This window comes from Vipera berus (assembly GCF_964194415.1).
Source record: "Vipera berus genome assembly, chromosome: Z".
Lineage (NCBI taxonomy): Eukaryota > Metazoa > Chordata > Lepidosauria > Squamata > Viperidae > Vipera > Vipera berus.
The window spans coordinates 20741764-20758608 of record NC_138205.1 but is presented as its reverse complement, the minus strand read 5'-3'; the positions used below and the strand labels follow the sequence as shown (position 1 = coordinate 20758608).

Below are 16845 nucleotides of genomic sequence, written 5' to 3'. Positions count from 1 at the left end.
TCCCCATGATTGTGATTCCTACTGAACCAGACTGAGACCATTTAAAGGCTCAGGAATCCTTTGCAGGTGTTATGGCTTAATTAGCTGATTAGAGTGGGACACTTTGAGCCTAGAATATTGCACCTTTTCACAATATTCTAATTTTCTGAGATTGTGGATTTGGGGTTTTCATGAGCTGTACGCCATAATCATCACAATTATGACAAATCAGGGCTTGAACTATCTTGCTTTGCATGTAATGAGTCTATCTCATATATTAGTTTCCCCTTTTAAGTTGCATTACTGAAATAAATGAACTTTTGCACGATATTCTAATTTTTCGAGTTTCACCTGTCAGCTGTTTGCACAAAATATCTGCAGCATTGAAACCCTGGGCTGTGGTGCAATCAGATTACTTTAAGACAGTACAAAGGCAGTCCAGCATTTGGGAAGTGGTTAGGAGGCAAACAACGCCAAAACCAAACCAGAGATGTGAAACTGACTCGTCTTGTGTTTTTCTGGCCGAAAAGCAAATGTAGTGATGTGACTTTGTGGTCATCCCACTTAGGGATCATTTTGCTTAGTGGCGGAGTTGCTGGCCCCAATTAGGCTCTTTTAAGCGACTAATGTAAAGTAACATCTTCATTTGATCCCATATTTGCCAATCAAGGCAGGAAAATTAGTTTAAAGCAAAAGGACGCCTGACAAACATTCATCTTACCCCAAAATAAACAAGCTGCTCCCCCACCTTTCCGTTTTTATTCATTTTACTTACTATATTTTTTTCTTTTAAAAAGTTCACTTTAAAAAGGTAAAATGATGTTTCCTTTATTTTTTTTATACAAACTCCCCCCCATAAACAAAACACAGAACTGTATCCCAGAATAATTAAAAAAGGGAGAGAGAAAAAAAAATTGAAAATGCGGGGAGGGGCGGGGGGGGCTGAGCAGTCCAACTAGTCCACAGTAGAAAAATAAATCTTAAAAGAGGAGGGGAAGGAGGGGAGCAGTGGGAACAAGAGGACAGTCTCCCCAAAAAGCTGCATTTTCATAGCACGAAACCATTCCCTGGGGTGTAGACTGTTTTAATAAGTGACCAGTTCCCATGATTTGGAGGGAAGGAAGCAAAAAAAAAAGAAAGAAAGAAAAGAAGAGAAAACAGAATATAAATATATATTTGAATTGAGGGGGGGGGGAAAGCAGCCAACTTTCCCCAACAAGAGGAAACTGGGAGAGGAAAGGATTACATTCAGAAAACTCCATACATTCACCAAGAAAGGCAAGGGTAACAAATGATGGAAGTCAACATTTATCCTGGAGCTAAAACCACTCCCATTTCCTCCAGTTAGTGTTTCTTGTGGACTATCCAACTGCAGAGGCTTGAAGAAAGGCAGGGGTGGGGGGGGTGGTATGAGGAAGAGGAGGAGGAGGAGGAGGCGAGAGGGAAAGAAGAAGCCAATTTCTCCAACAACCCAAACAGGACCAAAATAGTGCAGACTGTGAGGGGCTGAAAGCGGATAGCAGAACCCCCAAGAGGGGTTGTGTACCTAGATTGGGTGGGGAGAGGGGGGGGAGGGGGGTAAGCAAAAGTGAGGCTCACGCCATAGCCAGGGAAAGGGGGCAGGAAGAACTAGGGGATGAGGCCCATCCCCACCTCAAGGATTTCTCAAGGAAAGTCTGTTGGGTGTTCAAGCCCATCTGGTACCTATGGTCAGCCTCAGATCTTCCACCTAGTAATGGTTAGAGCAAAAAGGGCTTGTTCCCTTTTCTTTTTTTTTCCTTTCTTTTTCCGTATCGCCGCTGGGTTCAAACAAATGAGTACTGGTTGTTCACAGCCCTGGCTCGCCCTTCTGACTCCTCTGGCAGAGGAAGGGATCCCCCGACTCTCACCGATGCTCCCTCATCCATCTCTGGCTCCATCTGGGCCTCTTCCTCACTCTGCCCTTTCGGTTCCAGCAGTCCATGGTCCAGAGGAGCGTGAGGTGGCCGGGCTGGAGGGAGAGGAGGCGGCAGTGGCAGGTTACGAGAGATGCTCGGCTCTGTGGAGGGAGAGAAGAGGCAGATGGACAGATAGAGAGACAGGATGGTCTGGGTTTAAGGGTAGGAAGAAGGAGTAAACACTTGAGAGCCCGTATTTATATCTCAGCAAGACATTCTCCTCGGTGAACAGATGCGGCATCAACTATGTTACGGTATCCAGGGCTTGTCAGATGCCACCGTTCAGGAATTGTCTGGAAATGGTTGTATTGTGTCGATTGGGCTTCTAAAATATGTTTTTCTGCAGTAGCCCTTGAATGAAATCAAGTTACTATTGTTGCAAGACTGTATAATAGACAAGGGCTGGTTAATGTCCCTTGGGGCTGCGCGCCACATTTTAAAAAAAGTTACAGAAAAACAGGCGTTTTCTATAATCCATTACAACATGCAAAATTGGCACAGAGCATAGTGCTTCCGCATAAAATGAGCTTAAATCATTTGTAAAGCAGTCCCTTGGCTTAGTCAGGTTCCTATTCCAGGAACCTTTTGCAAACTGATTATACCAGATTGCACACTCTGCTCATGCGCAAAAGCACGGACGTCTTACACATGTGCAAGAATGGGCGCATTACATTTTGAACTATATCCTTAAAATCAGGTTTACTTAAGCCAGGACTTATGTGCGGTCAGAAATTGTTTGAACTAGATTATTATTAGGACTATTACCTACTCAAAACAATCTTACCTATTTAATTTTTAGGTATTTTTACTGTCAATCTACAGTTAGTGCATTTTAAGGACATACAGCTCTCTGAACTATCATTCAACAAGGTGAAATCCTCAGCTGTTGTAATGTATTAAGTTTCTTATTGGATGGATACCATTCAGAGATTGCAGTTCCAAATATTAATAGAAAAAGGTGGATCATTATGGAGAGATGGAAGGCATGATAAATTGCCAGCATTGAAATTCTGTCCATTATTCTATACCAGCATGTCTCAACCTCAGCAAATTTAAGAGGTGTGGATTCAACTCCCATAATTCCATAACTGCCTGGCTGACGAATTCTGGGAGTTGCAGTCCATACATCATAAAATTGATAAGGCTGAGAAATACTGCTCTATTCACCTCTCACAGAATAGCAATATACTGTGAAATATGAGCATCAGAACACAATTTTCCAGTGAAGAGAGAATTTCAAATACTTCTAAAATTAGAAGGGATTCTTCATGTATTTTATGCTGGCAATATTAGATAATTCATTCATTAAACTACTTTAAGGAATGGCTAAATATACCAGGTGAAGCCATAATATGATTTATTTTGTCCTATGAAACTCCAACCTACATAATAAATGCTGAAGATTCTACTGTTTAAAGTTGGGGAAACTGGCAATTTTTAAAAGCATAAACATTTAGTCTCCATTACAAATATCATGTGCTATTTCAGAAATATGTTGTACTTTTCTTTTTTTTTCTCCCCTACAAGATACCTGGACGGTATCTCTTTACTCTCCTACCATCCGGTAGGAGATATAGGAATATAGCCAGCCGTACCAACAGGCTGAAAAATAGCTTTTATCCGTGGGCTGTTAGGCTTTTAAATGGGACATAATCTTATGCAGAATTGACTTGGGAGGCCGGTGTGTGGTGTAGTTGGTTCACATGGTGTGGTGGGATGGAGGGTTTGTTGTCACAGTGTGTTGGGGGGGAGAGCACGGGGGGGGGGAGGCTCAGCTAATCTCAATGTACACATGTTGTACTTTGACAATAAAGGTTTTATTATTATTTATTATTATTATTATTTGTAGACAATACCTATGCGATATACTGTACCTACCTTATTTCTAGAACATATTTAGGAGATATAAGACTTTTCAATTATGGATACCTTCCTGTGCTTCATAGTGGGGACAAAAGTTAAGGCAATCATGTTGGCCTTTTTTCTACTCTCTGTTGCCCTAATAAAATTTTTCTCAAACCTAGAATTCATTAGATGCCATGGCTTATAACTCTCGTTAACACCCGCAAATGGGGAAGGCAGTCTAACCCAAACCGTTATGAAGGATCTGGCTGGTCGAAAAGAGGTTTAATAAATAGTATTCTTCACGTTACATTATAACCCTGCCCGGGAGGGGAGGGGAGGCAAAGAGGGAAATATCACCAAATTCAGGATTGTTTCAGCCACCTGAGTTAGTAAATTTCTAGAAGAGGGGAGTAAAAGAGGCAGCGCTGCTCTATTATTTGGAGTTTGGGTAGATAAACCTTTAACTTTGGGCTGTTCTGCAGAGTTAAGTGAGGCTTCTCTGCAGAGTTCTGCTACATCTAATACAACTGAATTATAGAAGGAGTTGCCCAGGTGATAACTGAAACAATAGTTCTAAGATCCCCCTCTCCAGAACAAGAGAAGTTGCCTTATGCCAAGCCAGACTATGGTTCCATTCAGTTAGAGAAACTATTAGGGACTCTTCGGGGTTCTGTACAAAAGCCTTTTCTTAGTCCTACCTGGAAACGCCAGAAGGAGCACCTGAAATCTCTTCCCTGCCTCCTGGTGTCAGACACAGTGGATGGCGTAGACACTGCATTCACATGACCCATGGATAGCGATGGCTATGGCGTGGGGGCCGTGACACACGCACACACACGGTCATATCCCTGCCTTCCTCCTGTGGTAGCTATTGCACACTTACACGCAGTCACCCGCGGAGGCAGCAGCAAGGATGGAGATGAGGTTGGGGGGCGAGTCGGGGTGCCCACTGAACCCAGACACTGGCGCTCGGCTCCCAGCCCGGTCCCGGCCTGTGACAGAGATGCCCACATCAGAAATAGGGATTGGGAGGTGAGGAAGAGAGGGAGCAGCGAACATGGGGTGGGTGGGCGTGTGAACGGGTTTATCCTCCCTCCTGCTACCATGCATGGCCGCATAGGGCTGGAAGAGAAGGCTGGACGAGGAGAGGAGTAACCAAGGAGGGGCAGACCGTAACGACAATGGGAAAAGATGGGAGGGAGATAATGGAGCATGACATGGACTAGCAATCGTGTCTATGCTCTTTCCACCCCGCAGCCCCACGTCATCCCTACGCTCACCGTGCAGCTTTTGTGAAGCCACCACGTAGCTGACAAGCGTCACGTCACTGGAGCCCCCTGATTCGAGGGGGATGGGGTGGACCCGGAAGTGCTCCAGCATGTCAAAAATTGTCTGGAACCAGAGATGCTGAACACGGCACTGCCCTTCTTCGTTCAGGGAGAGGCGCAGGTGCTAGGGGTAAGAAAAGGAGGCTGGGTGGGGAAACTTCTCCTGGCCAAGATTCCAGCCTATCCTCTCCCCAAGGCCTCCAAATCTTGAGGCGAGATGGGAGGCACAGAAATCTAATAAGTGAATAAATAAAAGAAGCACCCTTTGGTGGATTTCCCCCGCCACACTCACCTTGGCTTTCCCCTGGAAGTTAAAGGTCAGGACATATTCGCCCCGCCGTGTCTCACTTTGACGCACTAAGAAGACGCCGTGGCTGCTTGCTCCTCCTGCCAACACCAACTGGGCGGCTTTGAGACGGGACAGGGTGCCGTGGAACCATGGGTATTCAGAGAGTGGGTGCTCAGGGTCACCAAGGCTACCCCCACCCGGGTCGGGTTCTGCTTGGAAGAGGAAGGAACCTGAGCAAGGAGAAGAGCAACAGAAGAAGGCCAAAGCTCACTCAGAGGAATCCGGGCCTCGCCTCCACAACGTTCAACCCAAGAGATCCTGAAGTTGCATGGCCCAAGGAAACCTTGACCGGATGGCCTACAGTTTCCAGAGGCTGTCTTGGGAAGAAGAAAGTTCAGGCTAAGTGATACAAACCATCGCCTGGAAGTGTCCAGCACATGGCCCTGCTTACTTCGGACAGGCTAGGGGCTGGGCAGCGTTGTGCTTCTCTTCAGATTTGTGCCACTCAGCTCAGCCTCTCGGTGCTGTGAAACAGTGCCCCGCTGCCTTCTGAAACCAGGCAGGCTGGGGGCTGGGTGGAATTCAGCTTCGCGCCGCCTGGCTCAGCCTCTTGGTGCTGTGAGGAGAGCGCCCCAGTGCCTGCTGAAACTGGGCAGGCTGGGGGCTGGGTGGCATCGTGCTTCTCTTTGGATTCGCGCCACCTGGCTCAGCTTCTTGGCATTTTGAGGAGACCACCTCTCTGCCTGCCAAAACCGGGCAGGTTGGGGGCTGGGCAGCGTTGCGCAGGTAACGTCGACTCTCACACTGCTCGTGGCATCCCCTCCCCAAGAGCCCACCAAGCCGGATATGTGAAGTAGGCGAGGGCCATGTGCTGGCCACTTCCAGGCGATGGTGCATTTGTTCATTCCTCAGGAAGGATGACACTTCCCCAGCTACGTTTCTTTCCTGTTTTTCTCCCTCCCTCATCTCAAATATTTTCCCACCACTCTGTTCCTAGGAAGGAAGGAAGGAGGAAAGGAAGGAGGGAAGGAAGGAAGGAAGGAGAGGGAGGGTATGAGGGAAGTCCTGCCTTAGTCCTGCCCTGCTCTGGGCTTGTCCATAGGGACTGCCGACTACTGTTTCTCCTCCACCATGATGCCACTCCCAATAGGAGCTCCAGGAGCGGGGGTGGGGCCTTCCCTAATCTGGACCAAGCACCAACTCATCCCACTTCAAAGCATTACCTGTGGTTTCAGGGGTTTCTGGGAAAGTTGTATGGAGGAAGCCGGTGGGAAATTGCCCTTCACTGACTGGCACCCGAGGCAGCAGTTGAGGAGGCGGCAGCTCCATTGAATCAAAGGGTGAGGCAGCAATAGAGACTGAGCTGGGAGACATGGAGGCTGAGGGACGTTCCATCAATCCGCCGTAGGCGCCTGGAAAAGAAACATTACAAGCTGGGCTGAGCCGGGAAATCGTACTCCCTCTTCCATCTTCTAAAAACCAGATCATTTCCTCTTCCGAGGTTCATAACCTCACTTTGTACCTAGACCCCAAAGACGGAGGTGTCTTTGCCATCCTCCGCAAGAGAGCACATGCTCTGTGCTTTATTTCTCTGTTTTTCTTAAATCTACAGCAATCAACGGCACCTAGCTAACCTTGGCAGGTTCTGGAAAAAGTTAAGAAAGGCCAAATTAGTTGGCTGGGAGACCATCAGGAAACTCTACAGCTATAGGCTTGATTGGAAGTTGAACACACACTGCAGAAGACAACCATGGAAAAGCACTTCCATATTATTGCCAACAAGCTTGATTTCAGGGATTTCTATTTTTTTTTTAACCTTTACCTGTTTTTCTTGGGAAATTAGTAGCGTTTTGCCGAAGTTTTATGTGGGGTTTTTTCCCCCCCATAAATATCAAATCTTGGATTTAATACTAATTTGCATTTTTCTCACGTGCTCATCTTTCAAGGTGTAGTTTGTGCCTGAAAGCTCTTTTTGGTATAATGTGTAAAAAAAAAACAACCCATACTAAATAAATCTTACTGGTAATCAGCTATTGCTGGATTGTCACAGCATCCTGTAAGGTACAAAGATTCAGCTAAAATTTACTGACTCAAGGTCACGCAAGAAGCTTATCTGTCTGGGATTTGAACTCTGGTCTCTCCAGTTCTGATTTCACAATCACGCCCTATGATGGCTCCACCTACTTTTAAACAACCTAGAAAATTCTTGATTTAAAAAAACCAACCTTTGAGGATTTAGTTGCATAATTGCAAGAGATAATAATGTAATAAGGATGCTAGAAGGATTAAGTATGTGGGGATTCATTTTTCACCCTTATAAAATAATTATATAATACTTTGTGTTGCTTTAGTTTTAAGATGATTATGAAAATTTAATTGGGAAGATTTGTAGTAGTGTTTATTGATATTCTGTAGGTTATGCTTTGTTATTTGGATGGAAAGTTTTAAGCCTGGAAGGTAGTGTATGGTATTTTAAGTTGTATAATACATTAGGAGAAGGCAAGGTTGTATAAATTTGGTTTTAGTATGTTAAAGTTTAGTTGGATAGAAGAATAGTTTTATAAAACTGATATAAATTGTTTTATGTGTGATTGAAATTAATTTGTAATACTTTTATGGGCAATATTGGAGTAGGTAATAGAATATAAGAATATAAGAATGATGTGATTATATAAAAAAATTTTAAGTTTGGAAGTAATCTATGGTATTTTAATTTGTATAATATATCAGGATAATATGAATTTAAAGCTTAGTTGGGAAGAAGAACAGCGTTAGACAATTGATATAAATTGTTTTATTTGTGATTGTTTTTATTGGGTAGATTGAAAAGTATTATATTGTTTTTGAATAATTATTGATATGATATATATATATATGTTTGGAGTTTATCTATATGAGTTAAAGTTCGATAGTCTATATAGTTCAGGATTGTTTGCGTAAGCTAGATTATGATTGTTTGTATTTTTATACCCTGTATTCTGCTCTGGGAAGTGGGGGGGGGGAGGGGAAAGGGAGGGTGGGGTTGGGGAGGGTTGGGGAGGGTGGGAGGGAAGGGGGCTGGGGGGGGTTCTTTTTCTTTTCTTTTTTTTGTTTTGTTTTTGTTGTTTGTTAAAGACAAAATGTATTCTAAAAATTTTTAATAAAAAAAACCCAACCTTTTAAAAAAGTTTTTTTTAAAAAAAATTAAAAATTCCATCAAATATTTAAATGGCTTAGGAGAAATCTCTATGGTATCTTTGCTTAGTGTAGCTCAGGGGTCTTCGAACTTGGCCCTTTTATGACTTGTGGACTTCAACTCCCAGGATTCCTCAGCCAGCATGCCTGGCTGAGGAATTCTGGGAGTTGAAGTCCACAAGTCATAAAAGGGGCAAGTTTGAAGACCCTGGTGTAGCTGGTAAACTGATCTAGACAGAAGCTTCGGAAGCCTACTATGATACTTCCTCATAAGATTATTCATTTTTCATGTATACTAGTTAAAAATTTGAAGATCACCTTATCTGCAGATGGACTTATAAACAAGTATAATTGGGATATCCCAGGGGTAGGCAACCTCGGCTATGCTGGCTCAGGAATTCTGGGAGTTGAAGTCCACGAGTCATAAAAGAGCCGAGGTTGCCTACCCCTGGGATATACCCACATAAGTCGTATTACCTTGTAAGTGGAACTCAATTTGAAGTGCGGGGGGGGGGGGGGGTAGCACCTACAATTCTTGGCTTATTTTGCAGGTATGTATGGTAGTACTTCCATGCCTGCTGGTTAAGACATTGCACAGTAGAGCTTTTCAGAGAATGTCTTCCTTGAGAGAAGCATTCTGTAGCATGTTCTAATGCAGGGGTGTCAAACTCACATCAGCATTGTGGTTGCCCTCAGGGGGCCGGGTGGGTGTGGCCTGGGTGGGCGTGGCCTACTGGGTGGGTGTGGCTAGAGTGCGTATGGCCTACTGGGCGGGCATGGCCAACTCTACATCGTTCGCATCAAGGGTGCCTATGGGGGCCTGGGCAGGAGTGGGACAGATCTGAGGGTCTCTGGCAGGAGATGGGACTGGGGCAAGTGCCAAGGCAATGGGGTCCGTTCCCTCACTGTTTCCAGGATGGTTTTGCGGGCCACATGAAACCACTTTGCGGGCCGGATCCGCCCCCCGGGCCTTGTGTTTGACATGTCTGTTCTAATGCAAACAGACTGCCCGCACAAAGACATCACTGGAAAGCCTCTTTGTCCTTGCCGAGAGATCAAGAAGCTATACATTGTGCCAAATACACACCTTGGCTGAGCTGTTCGTTGCTCTCACTCGGCACCATGGGAAGTTCCCGGCTGGGCATACTATCCGAGTGGTTCATGCATGGCTGATCCAGGCTATCAGTGCTTTCTCTGTGAAGACAAATATCATTAGGAATGTTTCCATATTCCAAGACCACGTATACCTAACAATTTGATGTTGGCCTCAGCAAAGAAAGATTCTAACTTTTGTTATATCAATCAAGCCACTCTATGCATCTGACAGTGAGCTGCAGCTCACAAATGCTTATCCCTTTTAATAATAGGTATTAGTTGGAAAAGGGGCCACCGGACAACTTTTGATTTTTGCCACCACACAGCACTTGAACACACATTTTTCCTGCGCTATTAAACCCCGTTTGTCAGTTTTCCAGAGGCATTAGCTTCCAGAGGCATTAGCTTCTACTGTTGGAAGCAAAAAAAAACAAGATAACCTGGAGCTCTTATCCGATCGCTCGTTTTAAGGAGCAAGAATCATGTACCTGTTCCACAGCCATCCAAACCTCAGGGTTGCACCACTGTTCAACGAAGGTATAGTAAGAACATTATTGTTAACACCTGCATATATGTTCTCCCTCTCCCTCTTATCTGAATCTTGCTTCCGCCAGCTCTCATGAGAAACTGCTTTATAGAAAACTGGGTATTGAATCATATTGTTTGTTATTATATCCCCAGTCTGTGGAGAAAGGACCAAGCAGCTTGCCAATAATGAGAGATGATGGAGCTGTTGTCTAAACATCTGAACAGTTACACATTTTTCCACACCTGATCTCCTTTAGAGAACCAGCAAACTCTATAGAGGGAAAATCTTGGTTCCCCCATCAAGTTTTTGTTAGGCCATATAACTAACTCTTCTCTCTGCACTTCTTGACTGAATCTGGGAAACCTGTATACAAGGTATTCTACCACTGAGCAATGGCCTTTCTTGATGCTTAGGGCAACTTACCCCAGGCCCATGCATTCCTGAATGTCAGCCAACCATGACCGCATCTGCAGTGAGTCAACAGTCTCAAGGATGTATTCCAAGGAACTTGAGAGCTTGGAGAAAGGGGAAAAAAATAATAAATATACAATACTATAGGATGGTTTCTACTCTAAAGCCCCGTTTCCCTCTGAAATGATGAACTCATATCAGTGAGGGTGGAACACCACCACCACCACCCCGCAACCTCAGTTGATATTATGAAGTTTATTGCAAACATGATATCAAAAATTGAGAAACATTCAATTGAACTGAATTGAATGAAGACCCGATGCCCATCCCATTCGCTCTCTCAGTTTTGGCTTTAGTACTGCTTTTAATAATATTTCCATCTGGTAGTTTTAATGTTTTAATTATTTTTACTTGTTTTATACCTCGCAAAACTACCCGGCGTCACTTTACAGGAGAGACAGGTGGCATGCATGCATGCATGCATGCATAACTAACTAACTAACTAATTTTCAAGAATCATGCATGCCCGTAACCACAAATCAAATCCAAGGACTTAATCCATCTGTTCTTACCTTAAAGTGGTTACATACATATATACACACAAAATATGAAAACCTTCATCTCTGGCCTTTGACAGAAGGGCACCAACACTGATCAAAGTCAGCAACCAAAAAGATATTTTAGCAGCTGCTTAACCCTCCCCTCATTCAGCTGTGATTTCTTTGCTAGGTGCGTTTGTGGTTATCTGCATTCCATTGCTTGAATTCTCAAAGGTTTTAAAATTTAAGAATCACCAAGAACCCAAACTCCTTTCTCCAACACGCGTACTGATCTAGTTACATCATTTAAGAAGCCATTTTATATACAGAAGGACGAGATGTATTCCTCTCCTCCCAAGGACATAAAAAAAGTTTGGAAGGAAATCTGCTCAGAAACATCACCACCGCCAAATGGAGGCAGCACCGCTGGAGAGGGATGATAGAAAGGACCATTAATTTTCTCTTCTGATAATGCAAGAGGCAACAAACAGACAACTGCTAAAAACAAACTCCAGCCAGAGATTAGTAATGGATACTGATTCAACAAACAGAAGAGGGAGTTCAGTTCTATGCATCCCTTGGCTATAGATACATAACTAGGAATACTTCAATTATTACCAAATCTTAACTGTACCCCATCAGTCTTTTTCTGACCTTCAGCACAAAAGTGTTCTCTTTGTCTGGCATCTCCAGTGGAGTTGTCGTCCGCACATCCATTACACAGGAACAAGCAATGCTGACCCGGGGCTTTGGTGCCTGATGGTTGGGGTAGAAAAAAAAAGACTTGTCATAACGATATTCTCAAGGCCTCAATTAGGAATCCCAAGCTTTTGGCTTTTCCCGATGGCTTTTCTCTTGCCTGAACACAATGACTCATTGCTCACCTTTGGTGGGATGTAGAACTCCAACAGGTAACCCTCCCCTTCTCCCTTCCCTGCTTTGCGCAGGAGAAGACGGCATTTCTGCCAGCGTGTCCTACTGCCCCCGCCTGACCCATCATCAGCCACAATGTAGTTCAGTAGGCCTTCACGGCGCACACTCGCCACTTCGACTCGGAGAGTGGCTGGGGAGGCTCTGTTGAGGCGAAGACGTTCAAATCGGTGAGTCCAACGGTCCGAGTCACCGCCCCCCGAAGAATTGGAATTACTGTTGGCTCCAGTGGGTGTCCCATCTCCACCACCCGAGGATGGTTCAGCTGACGTCTTCCACTGCAGAATGCCACGCACGCTACCTCGGACACTGCGGCTAACACTGCGCAAAGAAAAGCGCTTCTTCAGCTTTGGCTTCGTAGCGGTAACAGCTGCCACGGTGGAGACGTCTTCAGAGCTGCGGGACTGGCTGCTAGAGAGGCCAGAGGGTGGGCCCAATGGAGGCTCAACATGGGAAGCCACCGAGGAGTCACTGCAGGTCTCAGAGAGGTCCCGTGCAGAAGAACAACCAGTGAAAGGGGCAATGTCACAGCGGGGTGGCGAGTCACTGGTGTAAGCCCGGCTCACCTCAGCCTCGAAATGTTCTAGAAAGTGCTCTGCAAAGCGGTGTGAGAAAGCAGCTTCGGCTCCTGGGGTGGCAAACTGGGGGTTCTCGCCAAGGAAGGTCCGGAAACGACGGGCAAAATCAACTGCAGCAGCACGAGCATGGACTTCGCAGAATTCCCGCCAACCCAAGGAGGGAAGAGAGGCAGGTTCTCCCACCATTCCTCCCCCAACTGGTGACAATGGCAGTGCGCTTCCGTTCATGACCGCCCAGGTAGGGCTAGATAACAATACATCCAGGGCCAGGATTGGGTTGCTATTAGTATCAGTGGTTTTGTGACCTGAAGAGGGAGAAACAGAATAGTTATTATATAAACTACAGGGAAGAAACCATCTGCATAAATAATGACCTTTCGGGGTTTTGCTTATCAACCAACCATTTCCTCTTCGTGCATGTTTCTTACTAATCAATGGGGGGGGTTGGTCTTTGTTTGATTGAGAACTGTAACTACTAACACCTTTACATTTCTGAGCATTTCACACATGCTTAAAGGCTTAAGATACCACTCTTAAAAACCAAAATAATAGAAGAGTCGGAATATTTTAAAAATAACATAATGAAGAGAGCCGCTTTTCCATCAGAAACATAATTGGAGAAAAAAATGGAAACAAGGAACAAAAAAATTGCATAAAAGAATGATGTAGAGCTTGCACATTTTGGGGTAGCAGAAGCAATGTCTAGATAATTGTGCTAGCTAAAAATAAGCACTTTTCCTTAGTGAAACCAAAGCTAAATATTTTTTTCTGAAATGTCTCTGGACAAAATAAATTTCTAAGACTGAATCATTAAGCCAAGTATCATCCTATATTTATTATATGGATGTGGGAATGATTAGGTCACAATGGTGTGATAAATCTTACTATCAACACTGAACTTCTGTATCAATACTTCTGTATAAAAGAGTCTCAGAGAAAAAACAAAAATTGGTAAAATATAAACTGCAGCATATTGGCAAGATGAACAGTCCCTTGCTGGGTACACAGACTTCTGCAAAGAATACTGGGCCCAGTTATATAGTGATCTTAATTTACACTTTATTTTTGATACAGAATGCATACTCCTGAAAGTTATACTTCTTTTGCAAATTTAAATACGTTTGTCAAAATGATGTTTCTAGCAAATTTCAGATTCATCCCCGAAAATAGATAAAAACAAAAGATGATGCCTACCTCAAGAACATGTGCAGTATAGTTCTTACTATAGTATTTCCCATGCTTGAAATCATTTTTACACAGAGCACCTGCATATCAAGGCAAAAACTTTTAAGGTTTTATTTACACAGAGGGAGTTTTCAGTCTAAGCATGTCTTTTCAAATCAGTAACCTATTTGCATTTCCAAAATGTCAAAACCTCAAAAAAGGAACTGTATCCTCAACTATCAACTCATTTGGTAAAGCATATATCTGTAAAGGTTTCATGCAAGAACCTAAGTCCCCAGTGGAGCTAACTCTGAAAAGCTATTTGTATGATTATGCAAGTCAATCTTCCCTTGTTCTTTAAATTTGAGATTAGTCAAAATGTTGTGGTCTCACAAGAGACTTATCCCTGTTGTCGCTTAGGAAAAGCCTAGGTCACTTTATTTTCATCCCATCATTACTGTTTTTTATAAATAACTCAAACCAGCGAACATACCTAAAACTCCTTCCTACTATTTCCCCCCACACGACAATCCTGTGAGGTAATTTGGGCTGAGAGAGCATCGATGGCCCCAAGTCACCGAGCCCGCTTTCTTGGCTAAGGCAGGACTGGAATAATTTATTATATTCAATAATACTTGAACTATTTTATAAACTGTTTTCTAGACCTTTGCTTTTTAAACTGAGAGTAAATACTATCCAACAACGTGCTGAACTTTCCTTGAAATGTGCATTTCTTTGAACACGAATCAACACAGGTAGGAAAACATGTATCTAATGAAGAACAAGATAAATGTTGTGGGATGGTCCTTGCCCGCATGGAAAAAGTTCCCACAACTGAACGAACCTTTGCCTTGGCCTCATTTAGCAGTATCTTTTAGGCATGCAACCGAGGACCTAGAAATGCCATTAAATATAGGATTATTATTTTTTTGGACGAAAAGCAAAAGGTCTGAGATGAGGGACTTTCTGTGGTTTAGGCACCGAAGGGGGGAAAAAATTGACAAAGAGGCAGCACCAGCACCACTAAACAGCTAAAGATACTGGAGCGGGACCATTTGCCTTGGCCTCATTTAGCAGTATCTTTTAGGCATGCAACCGAGGACCTAGAAATGCCATTAAATATAGGATTATTAATTTTTTTGCACAAAAAGCAAAAGGTCTGAGATGAGGGACTTTCTGTGGTTTAGGCACCGAAGGGGGAAAAAAATTGACAAAGAGAGGCAGCAGCAGCACCACTAAACAGCTAAAGATATTGGAGCGGGACCAGGTTCTCTGCAAGCTTTTATGTGCGAACTGGAAAGGCGAGAGGGAGAGAGAGGGAGGGGGAGAGGGGGAGGGGGAGAAGGAGAGGGAGAGAGAGAGAGAGAGAGAGAGAGAGAGAGAAGGGAGAGGCGGGAGTTGCTTCTGACGTTCACTGCAAAGGCAGGGCGTTACACTCCTTTAAAAGACCTCCCGCATGGGGGGGGACCGATTCACACGACGTGGCTCCTTTTCCCGCCCCGCTCCTGCGACTGGAAAAAAAGCCCCGCTTGGCGACCTGCTGGGCTCTTCGGAACTTGCCCGCCCGGCTTTCCCAGCGCCGTTGGTGGGAAAGCAAGGAGTCGCTCGGATTGATGAAGCCTCCCAGTCGTACCTTGAGCCAGACTGCGATGTAAAAGACACCCCCCACCACCACCACCACCACTACCCCGGCACCCTCTCCAGATCCTGGACCCAGCAACCCAAAGACATCCCCGCTGGCGGGAGGGACGGGGGACAGAAGAGGAGCCGTTTTCAAGGGCGGACAGGGGAGCCGAACGGGGAGGCGAAAAGGTCTCCGCGCGAGTGGGAAAAGCCCAAGGGGCCTCGGTTCGGCTGGGTGGGCATCTTATCACTCACCATCCCGGCCTCGGGTTCCTTCCAGGAGAAAGGGTTTGTCTGTCCCCTCTCTCTCTCTCTCTCACTCTCCCTGGCTTTCTTGCACCATTTCCGCTTCCGGGTTTAGGGTGGTGTTTGTTTGTTTTGTTGTTTTTTTTGGTTTGGTTTTGTTTGTTTTGTTTTCGTCGTCGGCGTCAATGGTTTTTTTCCCCCCCGTTTTTCACTTCCGTCTTCGTCATCGAGTCGGAGGAAGAAAAAGCCGAAGGGTTGAAAAAAAACAAAAACGACGGGCTTTACCATAGAGAGTAAATGGCCCCGGCTAGAAGGGTCACGGGAAATTCAGAGAACCTTCTTCACCTCGCTCGCCTTCTTCGTTGGCCGCTGCGTCCAAAGTTGTTACCATGGCGGCCCGTGACGTAGATTTGACGAATGCTCGTGGGACGCGCAGGGAGGCAGGGGAGTTCTTTGGTGGTGAGCGTCTTGCTTCGGTTGCTCGGGCAACGGCACATCCGGAACTCCCCGCCTTTCGCAATTCCCCGAATGGTAACTAGGAAGTACTGTAAACCCCACCGCCGTTCAACGGGGTTGTTCTTATCTTATGCCAAGGCCGGAAGTGCTTGTAGGCGACTTTCGAGCATATGCAGAGGTCTCTCTAAGCAAGGAAAGCCTTCTGTCAACTTAGGCTAGAACAGGGGTAGGCAACCTCGGCTCTTTTATGACTCATGGACTTCAACTCCCAGAATTCCTGAGCCAGCCAAGCTGGCTCAGGAATTCTGGGAGTTGAAGTCCATGAGTCATAAAAGAGCCGAGGTTGCCTACCCCTGGGCTAGAGGAATTTCCACACCGAAAATGTGTTTGGCGGCTAGTTCCAAACCCCACCGCCGAGTTTTTCCTTTTTCTCCCACTTTTTATGATTCACGCCTCCATTGGAGAGCCCATTTATAGCCGATGAATCTCTGTCTGCTCGTGACAGGTATAGCTAGTCCTCGACTTACACCACTTCATTTAGTGACCGTTCATAGTTACAACAGCACTGGAAAAAGGGACCGACCACTGCAGCATCCTCCCCCATGGTCACATGATCAAAATTCAGATGCTTGACATATGACCCATATATATATATATATATGACAGTCGCAGTGTCCCAGGGTCATGTGATCACCTTTTGTGACCTGGGACCTGGCAAGCAA

At 45.0% G+C, this 16845-nt stretch overlaps 1 protein-coding gene across 4 annotated transcripts; it reads right to left on the bottom strand.

Moving 5' to 3' along the window:
• Positions 1-791: 791 nt before the first annotated feature.
• LOC308678365 (SH2B adapter protein 1-like) lies at positions 792-15735 on the bottom strand (the record flags this gene model as incomplete). 4 transcript variants are annotated; one of them, XM_081345506.1, is made up of 11 exons in its annotated part: positions 15677-15735; positions 13829-13899; positions 12011-12939; positions 11781-11882; positions 10600-10691; positions 9640-9746; positions 6602-6790; positions 5382-5608; positions 5042-5213; positions 4645-4753; positions 1735-2017 (listed from the first exon to the last, which is right to left on the bottom strand). In XM_081345506.1, exons 3-11 carry the CDS (start codon positions 12860-12862, stop codon positions 1999-2001), a joined length of 1869 nt encoding a protein of 622 aa, XP_081201632.1. In that variant the 5' UTR covers positions 12863-12939; positions 13829-13899; positions 15677-15735. The 4 variants fall into 4 exon arrangements, with proteins under 4 accessions (XP_081201630.1, XP_081201631.1, XP_081201632.1 ...); XM_081345504.1 differs by lacking the exon at positions 4645-4753 and having other exon boundaries at positions 792-2017; XM_081345507.1 differs by lacking the exon at positions 1735-2017 and having other exon boundaries at positions 4641-4753.
• Positions 15736-16845: the final 1110 nt, after the last annotated feature.